The sequence below is a fragment of the Triturus cristatus genome, chromosome 2_2, assembly GCF_964204655.1.
Source record: "Triturus cristatus chromosome 2_2, aTriCri1.1, whole genome shotgun sequence".
NCBI classification, from domain to species: Eukaryota; Metazoa; Chordata; class Amphibia; order Caudata; family Salamandridae; genus Triturus; species Triturus cristatus.
The window spans coordinates 1,235,834,219-1,235,860,166 of record NC_140582.1 but is presented as its reverse complement, the minus strand read 5'-3'; the positions used below and the strand labels follow the sequence as shown (position 1 = coordinate 1,235,860,166).

The 25,948-nt window shown below is 46.8% G+C and overlaps 1 protein-coding gene across 2 annotated transcripts in view; it reads right to left on the bottom strand.

The window, feature by feature from the left end:
- The window catches only part of PCGF1 (polycomb group ring finger 1), a 250,912-nt gene that overhangs the window by 5,366 nt on the left and 219,598 nt on the right, over positions 1–25,948 (bottom strand). The window contains exons 7-8 of one of the 2 annotated variants that reach the window (XM_085642901.1): positions 21,504–21,590; positions 20,981–21,061 (exon numbers count right to left, since the gene is read on the bottom strand). In XM_085642901.1, coding sequence (XP_085499027.1) covers positions 20,981–21,061; positions 21,504–21,590 — 168 coding nt within the window. The remainder of the gene's footprint in view (positions 1–20,980; positions 21,062–21,503; positions 21,591–25,948) is intronic. The other variant, XM_085642902.1, reaches the window with a different exon arrangement.

The window sequence follows — 25,948 nt, the reverse complement described above, 5'->3', positions numbered from 1 at the left end:
TTTATGAATGACACTTTCAATAGCCAGAAATTGCAGAAAGCTGTTCCTTAAGTGAGGAAAAAGGAAAGCCAGATCTCACAAAGTGAAGATAAGGGAGTGCCACTACTTGTGACTTGTAGGGATCAAAGCTGTTCTGAATATACCCAATGCAGAATCTATTCCACTCAAAAGCATACTATATTTCGGTTGAAGGATGCTTCGCATTTTTAAACCGTCTTGAGGCAACTTAAGATGACCATATTGTAGGCATTCAGATGTCAGGGCTCTCAGTTCAATGATGGAAGGTTGGGATGCAGATGTGATGCTCACTTATGCAGGAGATCAGGTCTCCAAAGCCGCCTCATATGTAATTATGCCTACAGGTGTAGAAGTTCAGTAGATCACCATTGATAAGAATCGTCGTGGCTCTGCTGTAGGGCAACTGGAAGATCAGTGGCACGATCAGAGCTATCGGAGGAAAGGCATATAGAAACAACCATGACCAAAATGAGATTCCCTTTAGGCCTTGGTTGATAGTATCCAGAGGTGAAGTTGGGGGATATTATGTTTTCTGTGCAAAGAGGTTTATTTACAGGTAACGTCTGAGAACTTCGTCATGCAAAACCTATCTTTGCTGAGCAAATCTGCTTCTACATTTGGTACACCTAGGAGCGTAGTGATGTAATGTATACATTCCCAAATTGATTGATCTTTCAGAGTAAAAAGGCCTGGAATGCATTACTCTACGTTTACTCACATATTATACTGTTGCAGTATTTTCCACTTGAACTAGGAGGATTTCTGGAAGACAAGACTTAAGAGCTAGATGGACTGCTGTCAGTTCGAAAACTATGATGAAGTAGGATATTTGTTTCTTGGACAAGGTGCCTTGTACTTGGAGGTGATCCATGTGAGTGCCCTGTCCCAAAATAGAGACACTTGGGATGTCTAAGTGGAATGGAATCCCTTTCAGCAGATCCTGTGACTGACACCACTAGGGGAATGATTGGATCGTAGACGGAGATAGATCGTTTCTTCTCCACTGCCCAAGAACTGGCACCGCTAATCATCAAGACATTGAGAAAGAGGCCTCATGTGTGGTCTGGCATGAATATCTAGGAAGATGCAGGAAGCCAGTGACCAACTGGGAGGCAAACTGGCATGCAGCAGGACTCTTGTGTGTCCTCAGCAGATTGTAACACTTCAAACTAATTGATGAAGTTTCTACACCTAAGTATACAATCTAGCCGCCTGAGTGTCTAACACCAAGTAAAGGTAGTGAATAAACTATTTTCATCTGCTTGACTTAAACCCAGACGCCGAAGGATGGTATGAGCCAACTGATAATAGTGCAGAGCTTTGTGTTTAATTGAAGCTGCGATCAGCCTGTCATTTAGATGGGGTAAACAAAAATCTTTTGCTACCCGAATTTGGCAACTACTACTGCTGTGCACTAGCAGAACATTCTTGGCACAAACTGGAAGTGTTTGTTGTCTACCAGGAACCTTATGTAAATCAGAATGTGGAAACAGGTGTCTGGAAGCTGAATGACAAACATCCACGCTCCTTGATGCCACTGTAGGACAATTTGGTGGACGCCTTTTTGGATCACAAAAAAAAGGGAAAATGGCCCTTTTCTTTGTGATGAGTGACCCCTTCCCACAGTTTGTTTCCCCAATAAGGGGGTTACTTCTTTTTGAAGTTGCTCCCAATTGAAATGGGAGCATCTTTTGGTAGTATTTCAGAGGAGGAAATTTAAACCGGGGTGAATAGCTCTTCTACACACTATTTAGCACCCATTCTATTTCTTAGCATTTCTTTTTTGCCTCTCTCTCAGATGCTTCTTGAGTGACTAATAAAGAAGAGGGAAGTGAGAAGTCCCTTCTTCTCCGATCGCTTTCCGGCTCCACCGCAGGTTGCTGGACACTTCTCTCTTAAACAGACTTTCACTGGTATTAAGGTTGGTTTTTGCTGCTGGTGTTGCTATGGCCACTTAGGGAGTTGAAGCATCTGAGGATTGAGACACCTGTTACCGGATTTAGAATGACCTTTTTTGTATTTGGTTTTAAATGCCCACCGTTTTAAGCATCTTCAACTATGTATGGATCTCAGGCAGATAAGATGCAGTGGTTCCTGAGACTCGAGAGTCATCAACTGCTCTTGTGTTTCAGCTTTCAAGCCAGTCAATCAGAGCCTCTGCGTCTCAATGCCAAGCAAAGTTAGCAGACCAGTGCAGTAAGATCTGAAGAGTTGGGTGTAGCACTGACAACCTGAACCAGCATACCTTCACTAGGGACTTACTGAAAATGGTCCCCTTCCTCTCTCAAAAAAGAAAAAAGAAAAGAACTGGAGAGAATCACAAAGAGACCTATTGTACCTGCCCAGCAAGGTAGCAGCGCTAGCAGTTTTTCGTGACAGCAGCCACAGCACTGCACATCCTCCTGCCAACTAAGCCCAGAAGTTTGCTTTCCGTTTGGGGGTGTGGTGGGGGGCAGTTAATGATGGTTCTATATTCTTGCCACTAAGACACAGTGTCCAACTTAATATGGTCCAAGGAAGACAAGTCTTGGGTTTTAGCCTTATATTTATTTAGAAGACAAACAGGAGCTTATCTAGCAAAGGTAGGAGAGTTGGAACCAAAGGGAGAAGACTCCTAGAAGCAGACCAATGGTGTGTAGAGTCTCGAATAAAACCAATGTTGATGACTGGTGCAGGTATCTGAATACTCATCTTTCCTGCTACCGGTATGAGAACCTTGTTAAAGGTTAAAATGTCATCCACTGGTGATACCCATGAAGAAGGAAAGACCATCAGTGGAGGCAAGTAGCCTATGATGGAGAAGAAAGAGCATGATGAAACTTCATATCCAACTCTAGATAGGAGTGTTGGACCTCTGTCTGGAACACATGGAGCGACGTCAATGACCGCATTTGATTCTGGCTGGAGATCTTGAACGACCACAAGGGCTCACAGGGCATCTAACAGAAGGTGTAGGAGATGGTTACAGAACAGAGATTGTGCTGCAGTATCCATGCTTGTGGCACTGTTAAAGACACCTGCATTGAGAGACAAGATGACATTGGCCCTCTTGGAATCACTGAGAGAACTATTGAAGGAGAGAATTCACAAGTTGGTATATAGGCCCTCGAGTACTGTGATTCCTATGTCTGAGAGTCTTCTCCTTTTCAACTTTCTAACCCACTCAAACGAGAGTTGCTTTCTACTTTATGTCCTCAAAACCAATTAATGTTTTGATATCAAAAGGGACTGGTGCCTCGATGTCTAGTAGCACTTCAACGGCAGCTGGTGCTTTGACGTGGAATGATGTGTTGGTGAGAGGGGTGCTTTGAAGCATACCTGATCTCTATGCTGCCTGATGGGGCTGTTATCAGTCAAATGTCTCTATTTGCAATTCCCCGGGGGTCAAACCATATCCATTTTCTAAATGATGGGGTAAGAAGGTGGGGTGCATGGGTGGGGCCTTCCCTCATCCCCTGGCACATTTTTATGAAGGGGACAGGGCGTACCCCCCCCTTCCAAGCAGATTATGGCCCAAGAGAGCCCACTGTCTGGGGCATGCTGCATTTGTGAAAGGGGAGGGATGCCTGCAGTCTCCCTCCACGTGCCTCAATGAAGCCACGGGGAACCCAACCCCTGAGGCCACTTTAATATAAGATTGTGCCCCCCTCCCCCAAAGCCTGCAGGAGACCCATCCCTCCAGGCCCATTTCCAAATTAGGGGTGTGTGCAGTCCCCTTTACCATGCCAAAGATTGGTCTTGGGTACCCCAATCCAACCAGGGCCAGATCTAAGCAGTTTCCAGGGGACCCCATCCACCTAGACACTGCGGTTTTCTTCCCTGAGGAGTTCAGACATCACCTCCCATATTAAATCGCTAATTACATCATTGATTGCATCAAAATGAGATCATCAATAACTGTGTGCATGGCAGGGGCGCAAGTTAGTCACTTTAAGGCACAAGTTAAACGTACTTCCGATAACTGGTGAATATCAGTAGTTCAGTATGTTTTAACATATATTTAACTAGAACACCCTTTTAATCTTTGTTTTTTTCAGTAAATATATATTATATACATCTATAGAAAATGTTACACTGTACTCATCTGTTCGTAGCATGTAGTGCTGTAGATTCACATACTCTGCATACATCTAGAGGTGGGAGCGGACATTTTTAGCTTTCGTTCAAAGACGAATGCACCCACACACTGGCTCAACATCAGATCGTTTTCTAGTCAGTGGGTGTATGTGAAATGCAGTTTCAAAGGCAAAGTGTGGTGTGCATAGGAAAGGGAGTTAAAGGACATGGAAAAATATCTAATAACCTTGTTTCGGTAAGGGGGATTGGTGCATGTGACTCTACTGCATTACACAATATGAACAGATGGTTAAAGGGTAAGGAACATTTTTACCCCATAACATGTGTGGTTGTAGATGCACGTGCTGTGCCTAGACTACAAAGCACTCCCTCTCCAAAGGCGTGGATAGCGAGCAGAAGATGCAAATGTTTGCATCAGTGGTCTTAAGACTCCAAGGCTGATTAAAGCCTGTTGTACAAGTTACTTACCTTCGGAAATGATGTATCTGGTAGAGACGATTCTAGCCGCAGATTCCTTAACGTAGAATTATCCCTAGGCGTGAGACTGGACCCGGAAAACTTTCTTGCTCAGCATCTCTGCGCACTGGGGGGGCAGTGCCTCGCGACTCCGCCCAGACGTCCTCCGCGGGCGTGACATCAGCGAGGCCACATAAGCTGCACCCCGGTGCGCTGACGTCAGTTTGCTTCGGGGAGAACTTTTCCGCGCCACAATGCAGAGCCATCACAACAAAACTGAGGAGAGCATGGGAACAGCGTGCGAAAAAACCAAAGAAACATAAAGAGAGACAAAAGGTGAGGAACAGCACCAGGCGGCACCGAGTCGCCAGGAGGCTACAACAGAAAAGCCAAAGCAGGAAGAGAGCAGACCGCCTCTGAGGAACAACTGTGCAAACCAGGTGGTAGCACCAGGCAGCACAAAAGTACCAGAATACCACATCAGTAAAGCCACAGTAGGGAAAGCGTAAAGCACCCCTCTGTGGAACCACTGTGTCAGCCAAGGCGAGAGCCAGGCTAGAGGTACAAGCAGTGGAAAGCGCTGTAAGAGAAAGAGACTGCAACCATAGACCACACAGCAAAGGGCCACAAGCCCAAAACAGAGGAGCAACAGCAAGCCACCCCCAGCCTACACAGTCAAGGAGGGCCAGAGCCTCTGAAAGGAGCAGGAGGCCAAGGACAAGCAAAAGCATGCCCCAGCGTAGAGGACCGCAAGGGGATCAGAAACCTCAACAAAGGAAAAAAAAGCAAAAGCATGCCCCTACACTGGAGAGAACCCAGCTGGAGAGAAGCCCGACAGGCAGAAAACGAAAAGGACCCCCACAGAAGACAAGTCACCCAGAGGGAGACAAGGGCAGAAAACCAAGCTGAGGGTCCTCGCAGAACGGGGAGGAAGGGTGGGTCGTGAAGGAATCTGCGGCTAGAATCGTCTCTACTAGATACATCGTTACCGAAGGTAAGTAACTTGTACATCTGATAGAGACTACGAGCCGCAGATTCCTGAACGTAGAATAGATACCCTAGCCATACCCAGAAGGGAGGAGGGCCTGCGAGAAAGCCTCTGCACCAGGAGAGACCAGGGCCCCAGTAGAGGACATGGCACAAGAACAAGAAGGAAAAGGCCAGGATATCCTAACTCCAACCAATAGAAAGAGCACGACCAACACCCTGCAGGGGCAGACAGCGCCCCAAAAGCCTCAAGGAACACAATGACCACCTCAAACCCAGTGAGAAGAGGTAGAACCAAGGGCAGGGCCCACCGTAAGAAACACAGGCATAGAGATAGAAAAGAGCTGAATACACATTGGCCGCAAGCAGCAGGCAAGGCCGGAACTGCGCCAACAGCACAGGCAGAAGAAGAAAAGCACAGTTGAGCGAAGCCCCAGTGGAATCAGAGGCAGGGGCGTAAGGAAACACATCAAGATCTCAATGGTGGAGTAGAACAAGCAGGCCTGCACGGGCATGCGCTGCCAGCAACAGGAAACACCACGGAACAGTGTACCCCGGACAAGGCAGATGCCAGACGAAGGCAGAGGCCAGGACACACCCCAAGGGAGGGAGGGAGGGAGGGAGGGAGGGACAGAGGGACAGACAGACATATGGAGGAAACGGCAGAAAAGAAAAAGAGAAGGAGGACGGGCCCAAGCCTGCCACCAGAACACAGAGGCAAAGGAAGCCAAACCCTCTGGAGCATCAGACCGAGGACCAAGTCAAAACACAGGACAAAAGTGCGGAAGCGCTACAACCCGATGCCGCAGACAGCAGGCCAGACCAGCCGAGCGACATAGCGACAAGGAGAAGAACGGATCTAGCGCAAGCTGCCCCAAGACAATCGGCAAGAAGATCGCACCTGCGACATCCCATGACGCCACGGAGAGCAAGGAGCCCAAAAAGGGTGACCATACCTCCCCAGCACATGACAGAGCTATGTAATAGCTACAAGTACCCCACATAGGGTAGGTAACGTCCCAAGAACCATGGGAACACCTCTTAGGAAAAAATGTCCACAGCAGAGGACAAAACAGAAAGACCTGCAGAAAAAACCTGCAGACTGCTTACCAAGCAGCCAATAAAGAAGACACAGAAGGCCTAATCACAGGGTCTACCGGGCTTTCCAACAGCCAAAACCACAAGTTAACAAAGGGCCGGACCAGCAGCCAACAGAACCAAGGGCCCAACAAAAGGACCCCAAGGGCAAAGCAACCATAGAGAATACACAACCCGGGTCACCCGTTACAAGGCCCCAGGAAAAACAACGGGAGAACACCTCCCAAAACACAGACAGACAGTCAGGTCACGGAGGAGGAGGGGGGGGCGAAGCCCCGCAAGAAACCTCTGAATGGCAGACTCCGCAGGGGCGTGGAACAACTGAGCGCCATCAAAGGGAAGGTCAACCAGCCATTCCCAACGTTCTCAGGGAAAACACTATCCCCGTAGCCAGGCATGGCGACGAAGGGCCACCGAAGTAGCCATGGTGCGACCAAGCACCTACGAAACGTCCAGAGCCGAGCAAAGAATAAACGCCGCCAGCTCCCGGCCATCCAACACATGGTGCCGCAGATCAACGCAGGCACCCTCCTGAGAAGCGGAAGACATAAGGGACTCCGCCGAATCTCATAAGCAAGAAGTGGCCCTGGCCAACACACAAAGAGTGTTAAGGGCCCGCAAAGCAGCACTGGAGGAGGCGAAGAGGTTGCGCCCCCAGGAATCCAACCACCTTGCATCCCGTGAAGGGGGAGACAACACCGATGGCAAGGAGGGAAAGGCAGTCTGTAAAAGAGGGCCCCTGGTAGAAGGATGGAGGGAAAGACAGACAGGATCATGCGAAGCAGGACGGTGGCGGTGCAGGAGTGGCTGGTGCACCGGGTCCCCCATGGCAGGACACCCCCAGGTCCCCAAAAGAGAATTGTGGAGCGAAGCCTCGAAGGGAAGAAGCAGCTCCCGTCCACCAGAGCCCTGATGGAGAACCTCCAGCAGATAATCTGTGGGGAAATGGGCAGCCGGACCGCCCATGCGTAAGATTCCTGCAGCCGTGGAAACAGCCCGAGCGAAGGCAGCACTCGTCTCCGCAGGGCCCCGAGGCAGGGAACGCAGTTCCTCCGTGGGCGACAGCTGCAAGCTAAGGCGTCCATCCCCCACCCCAACCGGAGGAAGAAAAGGCCAAGCCCGGAAAGGGGGAGGGTGGACCGATGAATGGGGAACCTGAGGCACCTCTGGCGAAGACTGTGGGCGCGGTGACGAGGAAGAGCAGTCCTTGGCAGCCGCCGGGGAAAAAAAAAGTCAGGACGTGGCGACCAGTCTTCGGAGAAGATGAAACCAACAACTACCGAACCTCTGGAGAAGAGGGGGCGTCTGAAGACGAATCAACGACCCGTCGGCCCGGCGCCATAGAGTCCGCCACCGTCGTCCGGTCAACGTCGACCGGCGCCGAAGGGGACGTCGGAACAACCTCCATCACAACGTGCGGCGCAGGAGACTGAGGCAGGTTCGGAGCTGGAGCAGCTAAGGAACGGTGCCGACTCGACCTCCGACGAGGCAGCCGCCTGCGTGGAGGGACGAGGGGGGTCCGGGGACACGTCCCCAGACCCCTAGACGGCCCCTGCGGCGCCACCAGGGCAAGCAGCTGCCGGCGCCTGAGAAGCGTCACCTTGGACAAGGCCACCGCCTGCCCAGAGAACCGAGGGGGACTCAAGGACATGCCCCGAGCCCCGGTAACCTCCCGCGACACCATAGGGACCCCCGTGGGGGTTTGCGGTGAGGGAGCGGCACAGTGGTCAAAAGGAGGGAACCCCGAAGGGCCGCACCCCGACAGTACCACATTCTCCGAACCTGGATCCGAACCGGTTGGCGCTGAAGTTGGCGCTGAAGCCGCCGGCGACGCCGCAGAAGTCCCCGCAAGTGGCAAGGGGTCTGCAGACGTCCCAGGAAGAGAAGGAGAAGAAGGAAGAGCCAACGAGGCCTGCAAGGTCGCCGCATAGGCCTCCATCTGGGCTCTGGTCGCCCCCGCGCCGGGGAACGGCGGATAGGGTAGCGACGCACAGGCCGCACCACCCGCGGAGATCCCACGCCCCCAAAAGACCAGGGACCAGGCCTCAGGGACAAACTGCGACACTTATCAACAGGTGAGTGACGCCCTTGCGGCCTGGGAGAAGGACGAGGTCGGAGACGGAAGCGGCGGTTCTTGAAGCCGTCCGCGGGAGACAGACGCGGCGGCGACGCCGACCTGGACATGCGTGCCGAAAGGAGTTTCATCCGGCGCTCCCGCCGGGACTTCGGCTTCATTTGCTGACACGCCTCACAGTCTGTGGAGTCGTGGTGCTCCCCCAAACACCGTAGTGGGCACGGTGAGTATGCCCTGGCCTTAGAATCGGAAATCTGGATGCAATTAACTATTCGCCTTGGAAAGGAGTGCTTTACGATGGCATGAGTTAAGTGGGGTTTGGCAAATGCTACAAAAAGCTGATTAGACGTTCCTGAAAGGCTTAGTAATATAATATATGAGAGCCTCTCAACATCCAGAGAGTAAAGGGCACTTTCCAGTAGACTCTGGCTGTGGTAAGAAAGGGCAGGTCAGTGGTCTGGTTCACATGACATGGGGAGACAACTTTGGGGAGAATGTTGGAATTGGAATGAAGAACTACTCTATCTTTGTGAACATGGAAGATTGGATCCTGTACTATAGGAGCTCACCAGCTCACTAATCCATCTGCGGAAGGTGAAGGTAACTTTCCTGGACACAAACTGAGGGTCACATGTGTAGATGCTCGAAGGGAGGGTCCATTACTTTTGTGAGGACCACATCCAAGTTTACACAGATGCCACGTGCATTTTCAGACGTATTCTTAAGAACCTGCTTGGAAGCCTTAATGACCGAGACCCGAAAAAGAAACAGTTGTTGTCAATTTTGTACATATGCTGCAAATCCAGATAAGTGTAAATATATGGAGCTGTAGGCAAGGTCTGCCTTACATAGGTGCCAAAGATAGCAGACAATCTCTTGCATAGAGGCCTGAAAGGGTTTAACTGGTTAGAGATTCAGTAATGCAGGAGTCTTTTCCACTTGGCTACATAAAAGGAGTACATAGTAGGCTTGTGCAACTCTCACAAGATACACAGGCACTCTCCTGGAAGTTTAAGGTAGCCAAATTCAAATAACAAGTGCGAAACTGCAATGTTCAGCTGTCTGGGATTTGGATATTTGAGCGGACTATGATGCTGAGTCAGATGGCCCAGCCTGATAAGAAGCTTCTTGTGGGGACTGACATTTCTTGGACCACTGACAGGGGTCCTCTCTAGGCATAGAATGAGCGGGGATAGCTAGAAAAGTATAGGAAATATCACTGACCAGTTCAGCTTCTGGAGGCAAAATGTTGGCATTTGACATTTTTGGGAGTGGCGAAGAGGTCAGTGGTCACTGCTGAAAGTACTAGTGAAGGACTTGGGAGTAGCATTCTTACTCGTGGAATTGTTGATTTATCCTATTGAGCAGGTTTGCAAATGTATTCTCCAATCCCGGCAAATGCTCTGCCAACTGGTGAATTTTGCAGGTTGCCCAGTGCCAAATATCTTGAACTAATGTAGACAGCTGGAAGAGAGGGCACCCCGCTCCCTCTTTGTAGATGTAGTACAAGGAAGTCATGTTGTCTATCCTTGCTAGTACAGTCTTGCCCAGAAGGAGTATAAACCATGCATTTGAGGGCTACTCTGATGGCTAACCGCTCCAGGTAGTTTATGTTGTTCCTCTGGTACAGGAGGGTGCGAGTGTCTTGGACAATCATCTTGTGGAGGCGACCACCCCACCCCATGAGAGATGCATCAGTGGTGATAGTCGCCTGCAGAAGGGGATCTGAAAGGGCCTGCTGTGCAACCAGTTGTTGCTACTCCACAAAAGCAGAGTGCAGAGCCCTAGCTGTTACCAACACTAGATCCTCCAAATGCACTATAGCGTGTGCCCATTGCCTCAAGAGGCACTCCTAGAGAGGGCTCAGGTGTAGCTTGGCATATGGTACAGTCACAAGAGATTAAGCCATCATCTCCACCAATTAAATCCTAGCTTGGACAGTGTGTCTGAAGAAAAGGCAGCAGTTGTTGGACTCCTCTTCAGTTCGTATCACTAGGATTTCCCGGTTACAGCATTTAGAACAAAGCCCAGGAAGGGCTGACCTTGCTGCAACTGAAGGTATACTTTTTGCATTGATTGTTGACACCCAGCCTGTAAAGGTGGAACACTGCTTTTCAAAGTGTGAGCTATGCATTGATGTTTGCTGTAGCGCATGATTGGCCAATCAGCTAGGTATGGGAAGGCATGTGGGGTGCCTGTGCAAAAGCACTGCTTCTACCGCTAGGCATGCTGTAAACAGCATTGGAGCCGTAGCGACTCCAAAGGGTAACACCTTGAGCTGGTAGTGTTGTCCACTTACCACGAATCAAGGGTACTGGTGATGCACTGGGTGGATTGGGGTGTGAAGGTAGGCACTGGGTGGATTGGGGTGTGAAGGTAGGAGTATTTTAGATCAGGCACTGTCATGAAGTCATCTTTGCAGAGCAGCAGGATGACATCTTGCATGGTGACCATGTCAAAGGCAAAGTGTTTGGAGAAAATGAACCTGTTCAATTGCTGGCGGTCTAGGTTTGGCGAAGGAACTGTCTTTTTTTGGGATGAGGAAGTAAAAGGAGTAGACCTCTCTCTAGCATGGCTGTGCAGCTCCTTCAATGGCACCCTTTCGAAGGAGAGCTTGAAGGAAGAAGTTGGAGGTGGTTTGAGCTTCGGACATGGTGGTGGGGGGAGTTGGGAGTGATGGTGTGTAATCCGAGGCAGTACCTTCTTGCATACTGGAGAGGATCCGCTGAACTAAGGTGATGTCTTTACACTGAAGTCCCACAGTCTTCCCCCAACAGGAGTAATGTTATTGGAGGAAAGGGATAGATTGTCACTTCTTGCAGGAGGAAATGCCCATAGCGGAGTCACCTCTGCTTCTACCACTTTCCCTCACTAGGACCACCTCTAGAAGGTGTTAATTTGCTGGGCTTCCTAACAGGCCTGTTGGTGCAGGGGTCTCTACCCAAGCCCATTGGTTTAGTACCACCCCTGGTTTACCAAAAGCATGTTTGGGACTGGAGTATGGAGACTTTGCATGCCATGTCCTGCTTGAATTCTTTGAGCATCCAGCTGGGGCCTGAAAATATGGTTTCCATCAAACGGGAAATTCAAGAGATACTGCTGCACCTCGGGTCTAAACCCTGAGCTTATAGTTCCTCCTGCCAGCCTGATAGTCCATCCTCACAAGACTGCATGACCACGTTGTCCACCTTCTTTGAGGAAAAGATAGACATCATTCTTAACACTTTCCTTAATCACAATTCCGAAAAGCAAAATAACGTATCTGGCGGTAACCAGATATCATCTACAGCACTTCTAGAAGAGTTTACTGAATTTACTTAAGAAAAAGTTGGACTGCCCTCTTCAAGATTAAATCGGGTTCTTCGGTCGACCCGGTCTCACCTCACATTCTGCCCACTATTGCCCCAGCACTCCTCAACAGTCTCACCAACCTTTTTAACATGTCCTTAAATCAAGCAACAGTCCCTATAAAATGGACAGCAGCCAGGGGCAAACCAATAAAAAACAAAAACATCAACAGGTCATAAAGAGCCCAGTAACTATCGCCCTATTTCTCTTATTTCTTACTTTGGTAAGGTACTCGTCCCTGGTCAACAAATAACTCACAACCTATCTAGAAAGCCACGAACAGTTGGACCCCTTCAGTCAGGGTTTAGGGCTGCCCACAGCACCAAAACATCTCTGGTAGAGGTAGTCGACAATATAAGACTTCCCCAGGACATCAGACAGTCTGCCATGCTTGTCCTGTTAGACCCGTCGGCTGCCTTCGATACCATCTCCCACAGTATTTTAGAACTACTGTGGAAGATGGGACTCAGGGGAACGGCCTTAAACTGGCTTAAGAGCTACGTAAATGACCAAACTACCACCGTACAACTTGACACTTTGATCTCACGCAGTCAGTTGATAGAATGGATCCCTGCGGGATTCCCTTGTCTATGTCCCATGCTTTTCAATCTCTATGGGGCACCCCTGGCCAAGGTGATCAGATCCTATGGGTTCGATTTGGTGTCATACGCTGATGACACCCAGCTATTAATCACTCTTGGTCCCAATCCAACAGATAGCAAAATCAGATTAAAAAACTGCATGACTCACATTAACATCTAGATGCAAACCAACCATCTTCAGCTTAATGCCAGTAAGATTGAGGTCATCCTATTCGGAAAGGTGCATGGACTCTGGTCCAATGACTGGTGGCCCCAGAGCCTGGGCCCTTGTCCATCTCTTAAACCCATGGTACGTAACCTTGGAGTGAAAATCGACAACAAGCTGTCCATGAAAGACCATGTAAACTGTACGATGAGCACTTGGTATGGCCTAATGTGAAGCCTATGCAAGATCTTTCAAAGGATTCCAGTAGAATCAAGGAAACCACTTGTTCAGGGTCTAATTATAAGCCAGCTTGACTATGGAAATGCTCTGATGGCCTCCATCAATGAAGAGCTTTTCACCAGACTCCAACTCTTGCAGAACACGACCATCAAACTGGTGATAAATCTTCCATCACGGTCCCAGTCTGCACCCTATCAGGAAACAAATCAGTTTCAAGATCATCTGCCTGGTACATAAGACCATGCATGGAAATGGGCCGAGCTACCTTGACAAAAAACGTAACTGGGTACTTACCCAATAGGACTCTCAGGTCAGGAACTAAACATCTTCTTACTCCACTCAGGGTTTGTACCGCCAGGAACGACAGTAGATCCTTCTCATCTAGCTCCTCTCTTTTTGAATGAAATTCCATTGCAGCTTCGTACGATCATTGATAACAAACAGTTTCGAAAGAGGCTTAAAACCTGGATCTTTTGACTGCTTTTCTCTTCCTGTCGTTGTTGATCTTTTCTTTCACCGGCTTTCGCTAGCGCTTTGAGACCCCTCTGGGTGATATGTGCGCTTAATAAAATCGTATGACTTATGAGCGAGGCATGCCTACAGAGGAGGTTGATGGTGCTAATCCCTCTAGCAGCAGTATCTGCCGCATCAACAGCGCATCTGATATTAACCATATTGATGATTTACCCTCAGCAGCTAGCGCCGGTCCTCTTTTTCAGTGTTTTGCCAGCTCCACCATTTCATACCAGTGGTAGTGGTCGTACGGAGAGAAGAGACCCACAGAATTTGCAATGTGTGGCTGCTCCAAGAGCTACATGCTTTCCTGCCACATCATTGCGCTTAGACTCATATCAAGTGGCAGGCCGTGGCCGATTGCTTGTGGGGACACCCTCTTGCTGCATTGTGTACAACTAGAGACTCACAGGCGGTTAGCCCACAAGTACATGTAGGGTCATCGTGGGTCTGACCACCTTGTCTTTACAGGTTCCATAATGTGGTCAGTGGCCAACCAGAGCATTCCTTTCAGTATTTGGGGAGTGGGGGGTAGTTGGCCTCAAGAGGTCAAGAGCTTGTTTGTCTTCGAAATCCAGCCGGCGTTTCTTTGGGATACGGATGAGTCATGCTAGGTTATGTATATTTGTAAAGCACACTATCACCAGTGAGGGCATCCTTGCAATGAGCAGGCTTATGCGTCTAGCCCGGACTAGGGTAGGTTGGTGAATTAAAAAAAAGACATGCTTTAAGTTTCTTGAAGAATTCAACAAAAGAGAGTAAGAGGGTCTGATGTGGAGCGCGAGGTCATTCCATGGTGTAGGAGTGATGTAGGCGAATGCCTGCCCTCCTGACCGGGTTCTGTGTATGTGAGGTATGTATGCGAGTAGGAGTCCTGCAGAGCAGAGGAGACTGGATCTTGGTGATGCCTAGGGTGGTAGTAACCAATGGTTCTATTGATAGATGCAATTCCGCAGCTCCCATCGTGTGAGAACATTCAAGTCTTCAATATACGGGCTCTTATGGGCAGGAAAGCTGTGTCCTAGGGGTGGGCTCCCCAGGACAACAACCACTGAACCGAACCTGGGGAATGGGTTAGCTCAGGCGTTGCGAGGCTTGGGGATGGGGCTGCGCACCACCGCCCCCTTTGATTAAGCACTAACCCTGGGCGATGGAGTCCCAAGGGACTCAGGGAGGGGGATGCACACCCCCATACCAATAAAATAGAATGCACCACTGTGGACCTATCCCCCATTGCCCAGGGGGCATCCCTCTGGAGCCACTCCCACTAGACCCCGGGCAGGGTAGGCATACCCCTTCCCCACATACGTTTTGGTGCCTTATTTTCAGGACAGGGGACCGAGCCCCAAGTCCTAAAATGGTGGACACCACATCTTTGTTGATGTGGTGGCAGCTAATCAGATCTTATCTTTAGATCTGTTGGCTCTGCGGATCCTCCATGGAATGAAATACACAACGTTTTTGAGCCTTCATTTCTCAAACATTATTGAACGGATTGAAACCAAATCACAAAAAGCACACATTCTGGGCCAAGATCCAGCGCTCTGCCCAGTCAACTGTAAAGCCATTAAACAGTTTTTGCGATATTGCTGTTCAATTTTCCTATGGATAAATAAATGGAAAAAAGCGTTTTGTTATATATTTATTTGTATATCTGGTTAAAAAGAATGTCCTTGCTCGAGACCAACTCTTGATCCGCCCGAACAAGTTTGAGTTGGGCAGGCAGTCAGGTTAGGGACATTAGCTATCTAGTATTGACTCTTTCATAGATTCACATGCTTGAATCTTCCCAGTTGTCTACTTGGAAGTAATTATAATTAGCGTATAAACGTATTGTCAGCAAAACTTAAACAAGTGACATTGCTAAACAATTCACAAAGTTTAAAAAAAAATGAAGTTCAGCCAATCAGAGAGTAGCTGCTGAGGCGCTCTTCTTCTCTGGTGTCACCATAATTCACAATTCTGAGCGCAAGTCATGTGAGAGGAAGCCTCCCTGCGCTCTACGCATTCATCAGTATTCCAGCTGATTTACTTCAACTAGAACATTCCAAGACAGGCTTCTTCAGGTCATTCAGATCTTGTGGGAAGCTCAGATTATTTTCCAAGGATTCGCACAGGGTATGCTTATATTGCCTTCATCCCCACCATAAACCTATAGACTCTGAAAGCACTCCTGAACCTTTTTAGGGAAAAACATTGCAAGACAGAGAAGCCTAGTAATAGAACTAGAATCTTTGGAAAATCTTCCATCTGGGGATGAGAAAGAAGAATCATCATCTTACCTCAAGAAAAGGGTAAGGCACGAGGCAAAGCGCTCCTCTGAAGAAACCTTAAAGAAAATTGTCAAGGCAAAACATACTGAAAACAGCTTAGAGGTTGAGAAACCCCGGGGAAAAAATAAATCTTCCAATCCTTCTGACCAAAGAACATCTAAGACCAGACCTGAACCTTCAACTCACTCAAAGAGGGAGTTCTTTGGAGAAAAAAAATGTGTTGATTGACCAGACATCGACAAAATATGTGTTGATTAAAAAACAGTTGACAAGACATTCAAAGATGTATTTAAGGTTTTTATAGAGCGAACGACTACTCATAAGTGTATCCCGGCACTAAGATCCAACTACTAACAGTCAGAAGCGGAACAAAATTAGAAGGCCTGGCTAAACTGACAGGTTTTTAAATCCTGTTTGAAGGAGTTCTCATCTTTCATGGCACGTAAATGACAGGGGAGAGCAGTCCAACTAGAAGCGGACCATTTCTTCCTCTTAGTTTTGGGCATACCAGCCAGCAGGATGGCAACTACCGCTACTACTGCACGGTCAACAACTTTGCAGTTGACAATATCATTTACAAATCCGACATCAGCGTCGATTATACCGTTGCCAACAATATCGTTGACTAGTTCATTACTGGTGGAAGGCCCATTGCAACTAACCACCTTCAAACACAAGGGTTCAACGCCAACAACATCAACTTCATTGATGGAGCTGTCAACAGTGCAACCAGATATAATACACGTCACTGAAGAAGGGATTTTGAACTCTAGCCATTCAGTTTGGATGCCACACAGTAAAGTTTCACATCTACTAGAAATGGAGGAATTGGACAAGGAAGGCCCTTTTGACCCAGCATACAGCCCAACTCGAAGTAAAGTGCCAAGAAGACCATGATAATGAGGATTTAGAGAGTGACTTTCATTCTAGCACAAACCTCAGGCAAATGCAAGATCTTAGGAGGCTTTTGATGAGCAATTCTAATATGATTAATATTATGACCACACTACCAGGACCCTATGATACAAGTACCAACAGCATTAGTAACTGACCTGCAACAAATACTAGCTGATTACCACAACATATTTCCGGAGACAGGTAACCTTCCACCCCCTATTAACAACCAACTGCTACTCCTCAGCGCACTATGTCTGCACGCACTCCTTGACTACAATTCTAAAGAAGTCCAACAGAAGCAGCTGGTGCCCCCAAGAGCACTAGCCCCCATTACAATCCATGACAATTATGTGGGTAGCGATGGTGATGATGCGGAGGGAATAAGAAATTACCCACAATCAGACTCTTGGGACAGGGAAAGAATGGGACAATTACATCAGCCCGCTTTCTACGCCTACTTCATCACCATCAGCAAATGCACCTCCAGATGACATCGGAGGCGTCCATGCCCTCCGAGTGAGAGCATGAAAAAGATCCGATCTTCCGGTACCTGTCAAACAGACAGAGTGGTTCCTCTATAACTTCAAGGACTCCACAAGGACATCAATCACAGCTATTACAACTGTAGACTATACATTGGCGAAATGGTTAAAACTGATGATGAATCGACCGACAGTAGAAACTGTACCTCACCTAGACAAAATGTACAAAGTCCCAGAGGATTCTCCAGCATGTCTAATGGGACATTTGTGCCTAGACTCAGAGGGCTGCCACAACCATCAAGGCCTCCAACACATTGGCTATTTTGGGAGGGTAGGACAAGCAACTGTGGTCTCACCTGGCAACATACTTAGGAGGAGGAAAGTCTATCACTCCTATGAAAAGGAGCTATAGCGGAGGTTCCCTACACTCATTAGTAAACAGCAGGTGTATATTTGATACAGTTGAACAAATTCCTAAAGAAATAACCTTTCAGAATGGTTACGCTCCAGGTGATACTTCATTTGCTAAACCTAGGAGATTTCACGACATCTCTAGACCTCTTAAATGCCTTCTTCCACATCTTTTTCCACATAAAATACCAGAATTATCTATGTTTGAGATGGTTTGAGGTAGCTGGATGCCATTATCAGTTCGCAATTCTCCCATTTGGACCCAAGTCCACTCCCAGAATTTACGAAGTCCATGGCACCAGTAGCGACTTGAGAAAGGACGGTCACCAGATTTTTCCAAATCTGAATGGCCAGTTCATAAAAGGCTCTTTGTTTCACTAGGCAAAACATATCTACAAGAACCGGTCTTCAAAAATCTGGGCTTAAAATTGAACAAAGACAAGTCCTGTTTCCAGACTCGCACTCTTGAAGACTGGACTTGTCTCGGCAACCCAGGATACTGGATCACTGAAGGCTTTTCCCACTTATGGAAGAATCCAGTGGCTAACAAGTTTAGCATCTTGCCTTAACATAAGAAAGTCAACTTCAGTTCGGATACACAAATCACAGTTGGGGATAATGTCAACATGCACGCCTTTAATTCAAAACTGTCAACTTCAGATAAGACTACTATAGGAGGGGTTTGACAATGTGTCCGGACCCAGACATAAAATTGGCTATGGAGTGGTGGACACACCTGGATGTCCCCCCACACCGGACATTCATCTAGACTCTGCCCCAGTTTGTCATGTCCAAACATTCATCTCTGGAAGGATGGGAGAGCAAACTTACACAACCTAGAAGTCTGCGGCAAATGGACGTCCAAAGAAGCAGAAATGCACATCAACCTGTTAGAGTTAAGAGCTGTTGCTCTGGGCCTTGAAAAAATGTTTACGGAGGATAAGGAATTCAGTAGTACTGGTCTGTACCAACAGTACTACTATAATGTTTTACCTAAACAAATGAGGATGAACAAGATCACGCCTACTATCCAAGGAAGCTCAGTAGCTCTGAAAATGGATTCTTCGGTACCAAATCATCATGAAAGTGGAACATGGTCCTGGAATAGACAACCCGTGGGCCGACTCTCTAAGCAGAACCTGAGAGAATATTTTGAGATAAAACTGGACCAACACCAACTAACAAAAATATTTAAAAAATGTTTACATCTCAACTTGGAATTATTTGCATCAGCTCTCACCAACAAATGTCAGTGCTATGTCAGCACATAATCATGAAACGGATTGTGGGGGAATGAGTTTCAGATAGCATGGACAGGGATATTTGTGTATGCATTCCCCCATTTTCACTGATCCCAGGCTCCTAAACAAGATGAATATGCCTGCCAGAGCAACAGTATATTACCCTCGGGCCAGTTTCAGGTCTTTTAACGATGAACAAAGGCCAAATTGTTAATCGAACACCGGAATTGCTCAATTTTATTGGCTTGGTTTCTCACTACAATGAGTTCCGTTTCTTGAACATCTCTTAGGATTGCAGAGATTCTGGCCAAAGCTAGAGTGGAAACAACAAATAAAACATTCACGGTTAAGTGGACACAGTTCTTGCATGCTGTGCTCCAATATGTATATTTTTTCTTTCGTATCTACTCTAGAACAAATTTTGCCTTATTTCCTACTCCTGGTGCGTTAATGTATTTCATATAACTCAGTGAAGGTACATCCTGCAGCAATCTCGGACACCCCTCAAGAAATGGTATAATAGTTTTTTCCACCTGCTATCAAAATGGAGGTGGGTCCCTTTAATATCGAAAGAAAGTCTTCCCATGGCCAGGTCGACCAAACTCTTTGAACCATTAGGACATCAAAGGTGAGTCTTCCGTTTTCCAACTAAATGTAATACAATTTCCTAGCTCCAAACACTGAAGTGACAAATACCAACCTTCTTTCAAACGGCCACTAAATCCTGTTTGACTCTGGTCTAGTACAAACACATAAAACGTAGGAGGTAAACTAGAATCACCAAGGGTTTTGGACACTTCCCTGCAAAATCTCAGTGACTTGGGGCAGCTCTATCAATAGCAGGGCGTCCTCCTTGGCCCTGCATTGCCCACAGCATAATCTGGTGGCAGTAGGGAGCAAGCAGGAATTGTAAAAGGGTGTGTAAAGTCAGAATACAGGAACTTCCTGGTTCTTAATGTACATGTAGCTACTATGAATAGGTTCTCTCGGTTTCCTTAGTCCCGAGGGGTAAAATGTCTATCTAGGATTTTCCCATTAACAGTGGACTAGGTCTTGGTATAGAGGGCGTGAAGGAGCTGTACATAGAATCTGTATGCTCCTCCCTTGGACTTTACACACTGGAGATTTGGCATCAGGTCAAGGCAAAGTTCATTAGAAATGTATTCCACTCTCAGACTACACCTAAGCAGAGACTTGCTGAAAGATCTCTTCCATTCTTCTAACTCAAAATGAGATGTATCTGAATTCCAAAAGTGGGGTTTGACTAGGGCATCTTCCAACCACACCTTCACCCCACTGAGTTCAACCCAGTGTGGCTACCTCTCGTGCCCCCCAAAATCTAAGCCTGTTTCCCCAGTTCTGAATACCACCACAATTCCCCTAACAGGGGCAAGTGGGTTGGTTACAAAAATTTCACAGTTCTTTGGTTGGACCCTTACCTTACACTGCGAAGAAAGGTCTAAGAAACTTGGTTGAGCTTTCTAAATCAGTGAAACTGTGGGTGTTTGGTACCCATCCTCCCCGGTCACCAGCCTTCCTAAGAACTGGTCCCTGGGAAAGGTTTCCTTGATGAAGTGGTATTACTCTTCACCATCAAGACCAGATGTTGGTTCTTTGTGACCTTTCTAGGAGTGGCGAAGAAGGAGAACGGAGCTCATCATCAAGTACCAGACTTTTATAGTAGTACCCGGGTGCCACCACACTCCACTTGAGGACACTGAATCCCTAAGCTCTTGCTTGTTTCTGGAGGGTGGGCAAGACCGCCATGAGAACATGCATGAACCTGGCTTCAATTCTCTTAACCAGTTTTGGACTGTAAACAAAATAGAATCACAGATACCAGACTGACCATCCCAGGAGCCTTAAAGGAGGGTGACAAGGGACAACAGACCTTGCAGCTGTAATAAGCATTTGTCACTGATATCAAAGAATAATTGTTCACCAATGACAAGAAAAAAAAAGAAAAAGAACACATTGCAGTGCCAAATCTAATAATCATACTTATTAGAAATTTGACGTAATACACAGGAATCACATCTCTGCTTATTCTTCACCAACGCCATGTGATCAAAAGCTAGTCTCAGTATTTTCGTACAGTAATAAGAGTGCGGTACCCACCTTGCCGTACCACCGTGACAAGTAGAGCTGCTTCATGGTCATGTGATCTGGGAGTGACTCATTGTTGAAGAGAAGCTGGACCTGTGTAATAATATAATACGACAATCACAGGAATGCTCCCATCTCTCACAGGTGAATGAAGAAAAGATAAAAAAGCATCAGTTCATAGAGCAGACACCATTCAAGCTAGATCAGACATGAACGTTACACCAACTGGATATATATAGATGTGTGTGTGTGTAAATGGACAGTAACCCACACCACATACATCTAAATGTTCCCAAGATTCCACACCTAGATGGTGAGAACGTTAACATCCTTAATTTACAATGCGTAAAAACAGAAGCGCTGTATTTAGTGCAATCTTAAAAACAAGATATTATTACACTCCAGTGTATAGAATTGTTAGTCAGCATCTAGCCTGATCTCAAAACTGCACAAGATTCCAACCCTTGGCCATTCCGGATAGTAGACTCTTCTCATATCCTATGTGCGAACCTTATAAAACACTGTTGCCACTTACGTGTGGTGGGACGACGTTAAGTCGATGACACAGGACCCTCCGTAGGTGTCGGACCTCTGCGCGGATGGAGCACCTCACGTATTTCTGCTGTAAAACACAAAGTTGGACGTTGAGAGCAACGCTCCAGCTACAGACAGGATGTTGGATTTGATTTACTTGTTCTGGTCTTTACATTTTGGTACAATTCGATTGACATCACAACACCGACTGATAGACAAACCTATGGGACCACCATTTCCTATGCCCCTCCAGAGGTGGCATAATCTTCACTGTGGCACCAACTTCCATGCATAAAGTTACTACCAGACTGAGAAACATGAATGGTCAGACGCAGAATGCTGCACAGCAGCAGGTAATGCACAGGAACAGAAGACTGCAACACAATCTCCCAACACAAAGAGTAATGTACTCTGGAAGGAGAGGTGCTGCAGCCCCCCAGATGTCCAAGGGAGACTGCAGAAAGAGAATGGAAAGTATGCAGCCCTTGCATGCATTTCCTTCTGCAGCCTTTGGTGAGTTCTCCAAGAGAGTAAAGAAGTGAGATGCGGTCTTTAGAAATTCCTAATTCTTTATTTCATGCATATCTGTATTTAGGTTTGCCTGGCTGAAAAGGGAAGGCATTTTATAACTTGAGGACACTTGATGGGATGCAGACTAGGTTATAAGCAGAAACAGATGACAGAAGTGTTTTAATGTCCACGGATGTAAACAACATTTTCTAGGACTGTTTGCAAAATTGTTAATGCACTGCAAAATACATACTGCCAGCATTTGCCATGCAAAGGAGACACTGCACGTAATGCTGGAGTGTAATGAGGAAGAAGATTTGATTAGGTAAAAAAATCAATAATGTTTACTTCTTACAAAGAATATTGGGTCTGAATCCAGGGAACGATTTATACATGCAAGTCAAAATAAGGCAGCTAAATTTTAGAATGCGTGTAAATTCCTGATTAAAAAATTGGGATCTGATGAATTTTATATGAGTGGAGATATATGGTACAACTGTGGTATTTTAGCCCGGTGTTCAGAAATTCCAGAGTCCTGAACGAGGTCTAGGAGGTGTTCCTGGGAGTGTGTCAGTGGAGTGGTCCGTCAAACTGTTGTGAATAGGTCTTGTTTATATGTAAAGTAAAGCGAGAACATGAACGAATGTCTACAATTTCCACGAGGAGTGAGCGGGATAAAAGATTGTTTTAAAGAAAAACATTTTCCTTAAAATGTATTTATTTATTTAGTGTTTTATATAGCACGGACGAGACCCGCTAGGGTATCAGAACGCTTACCAGAGATCTAGTGGTCCCAAGTGACGGGAGCAAGCAATCATGTCGAACACTCAAATGAAAACATTACATTCAATGAGCAAGAAAAGACATATGTGCTTACAATAATATCTGAACCTGAAGGAATCCCACGTATTACCATTTTTTGCAATCACCTGAACACCATAAAAGATACTATATTTTACAGTTGAACTGAGCATCAGCATCTGTAAGTTACGTGGTAAGACTCTCTGAAAGAGGGTTGTACAGTTCCCAATGAGCTTATTGTGGAAGTCCTGTGGGGCTAGTGGATTATATACCCGTAGGGAACAGTTCATAAAAAACAAGTTACTTACCTGCACACTGTGGTTCTCCAGTATTGATATTGTTTATAGATTCAAATGCCTGAATCTTCTCCGTCGTCACGGTGAGAGTCCCACAGTAACAGTAAAATAGCAGAATAAAACTTTAACATTCAAATGCCCATAAACATTCGCTAGCTTTTAGCAACCTATTACCATTGTTATAAAACATCCAAACTCTAGCCAATCAGAGCACAGACTATAGGAGTGTCCTTCCCCAGCAGGACCATCATACCTCAGATTTCGAGCACAAGTACCATCAGGCAATAAGAGCGGTATGGAAGGTGAACCTGAAAAGGGGAGGAGGGAGGGAGGCATGTGAATCTATAAAAGATATCAATACGGGAGAACCACAGTGTGCAGGTGCAGTGTTGTATCTTTTATAGATTCACATGCTTGAATCTGAATAGCAAGCAGTAGCAAACGGTCAGGGGCGGCAGGTAAGATGAAACATCCCACCATGCGACCCAGAAACCAAAATACGAAGGATAATCATAAAGAGCAGATAATATTCGCTCACAACAATGTATACATATACTAAAACGTAAATAGAAAAATATTCGAAAAACATATTTAATACCTATCACAACTATAGCACACTTACTTAGGAGAAACATGCTCAGGAGATCATACCTTATGCGAATAGACGTCGCAGAGCAGCTTGACCAACTGCTACATCCGCCTTCTGCCAGGCGTCCAGGCATTAATGCTTTGTGAAGGTAGAGACGTTCGCCCATGTCGCCGCCCTGCAGGTATCAGGCAAGGATACTCCTACGAATAGGGCAGAGGAACCTGCCATCTTGCGTGTTGAGTGCGCTGCAACCTTGGAAACCGGAGGCCGACCAGCCTTTTCACTTTCAAAAGAGGATAGTCTATGGGACCCAGCGGGCAATAAATGCCCGCGTTGAAGCCTGACCTTCTCTAGGGGCAGAGAAGGCAAAGAGTAACGGAATAGATTTTCAGACAGGCTTAGTACTTTGCAAGTAGAACTTTAAACATCGTTTAATGTCCAGAGATTGGAGTGATCTCTCAGCTGGCAAAGTTGGAGCTGAAAAGCAGGGCACAACCACCAGCTCATTTAGATAAAATGCAGAAGGTAACTTGGGAATAAAAGATGGATTGGTGCGAAGAATCAATTTATCTGGAAAGAACTGCAGGTAAGGTTCCGTTGTAGAGAAGGCCTGAATTTCACTAATGCGCTGAGCAGACGTTATGGCCAACAGAAAGGCAACTTTCGAAGAGAGGCACTTCAAGTCGCACTTGTGAATTGGCTGAAAAGGTGATTTAAGCTGTGACAGGACTGTATTTAATTGCCATAGCACTGGAGGAGGACTTATTGGAGGGTAGACCCTGAAAAGTCCTTTCATGAACTCTTTTAATAGTCTGTTAGACCACAAAGACAAACAACCGGAACGACATCTACATCTGGAGATTGCCACAAAATCTACTTTTATGGATGCATTTTCCACACCAGCCTTGTCAAGAGATAAGAGCTAGGGTAAAACATCCTCGACCAGCGATGAGAGAGGATGGCAAGAGTGTGTGGCACACCAAATGCAGAATCTTTTCCACTTGACCGAATAGCATTTGATCATAGGCGCTTAGGCTTTCTGTAGTATTGCTTGACATTGCTCAGAAATCGTTAGTAGTCCGAATTCTGTGTGATGATGAGCCAAGTCGCACGTGTAGCTAACGGATTTGAGAATGAAGCACTTAACATTCATGGACTGATGATTTCCTTTTGGCTGGAACAGAATTGGAAAAAACCTTGATAGGCGAAAGAGCTCTGTGAACCAGTACAGTCGCACCCAATCAATGGCGATAAGAATGACACGGCAAGGCTCCAGTTTTATCTTTGGCAGAACCTTTGGAATGAGATGAAACAGAGGGAATGCGTAGGCAAACGTTCCTTCCCAAGAGAAGTGCAAGGCATTTCCTAGAGAGCCTTGCTGAGGAAATCTGCCAGCGTAGAAATCTGCATTTTTTGTTGAGTGACGTAGCGAACACATCTAGGGCTGGAAACCCGCAACAGGGAAAAACCCTTTGCAGCTTTTTGTCGTTTAACTCCCACTCGTCACACTGTTTCGTGTCTCTGCTGAGGGAATCGACCCAATGGTTCTAGACCCCATGCACATGTCGAACCTGTATCGATATTCCGTGGACTATCAGCCATTCCCAGATGTGCTGAGCCAGGGTTGAGAGGTTCTGGCATCTTGTCCTGCCTTGCTTCAGCAGATAGAACATGGTGGTGGAGATGTCTGAGCGAATCAGGATGGATGACTTCCTAATTCTTGGCAGGAATGCTTAGAGGCCAAGGAAAAAATGCTTTCAGTTCCAAGAGGTTTATGTGACACTGATTCCTGAGCCGACCGCCTTCCGTAGATCTGCAAGTCTTGCAGGTGGGCACCCCACCCGTCCATGGAAGCGTCAGACTTCAAAACCAACTTTGGCTTTTTCGTGAGGAAAGAGAGAGATGGTCTCCGACTGTCCTCTAAGACATTGCTGAAACAGTCACCGGAGTGATTGAAATAATGTCCTCGAATAAGCCTAAAGATTGAATCCATTGAGCGTCAAGCTCCTCTTGGAGGGATCACGTCCTTAGACGACAGTGCGGAATCAGTGAGTTACAGGAGGACATCATCCCTAACATTAACTCGTATGTCCTTAATGAAACAAACTTTTTTGTGGACAGACCCTGCACGGTCTTCTGCAGTCCTAATATCCTTTCTTTTGTGGGAAAAGCCTTCAAGAGCGCAGTGCCCAGAGTTGCTCCTAGAAATACTATCAACCTGGAGGGAGCCAGAAAGGATTTTCCTGAGTC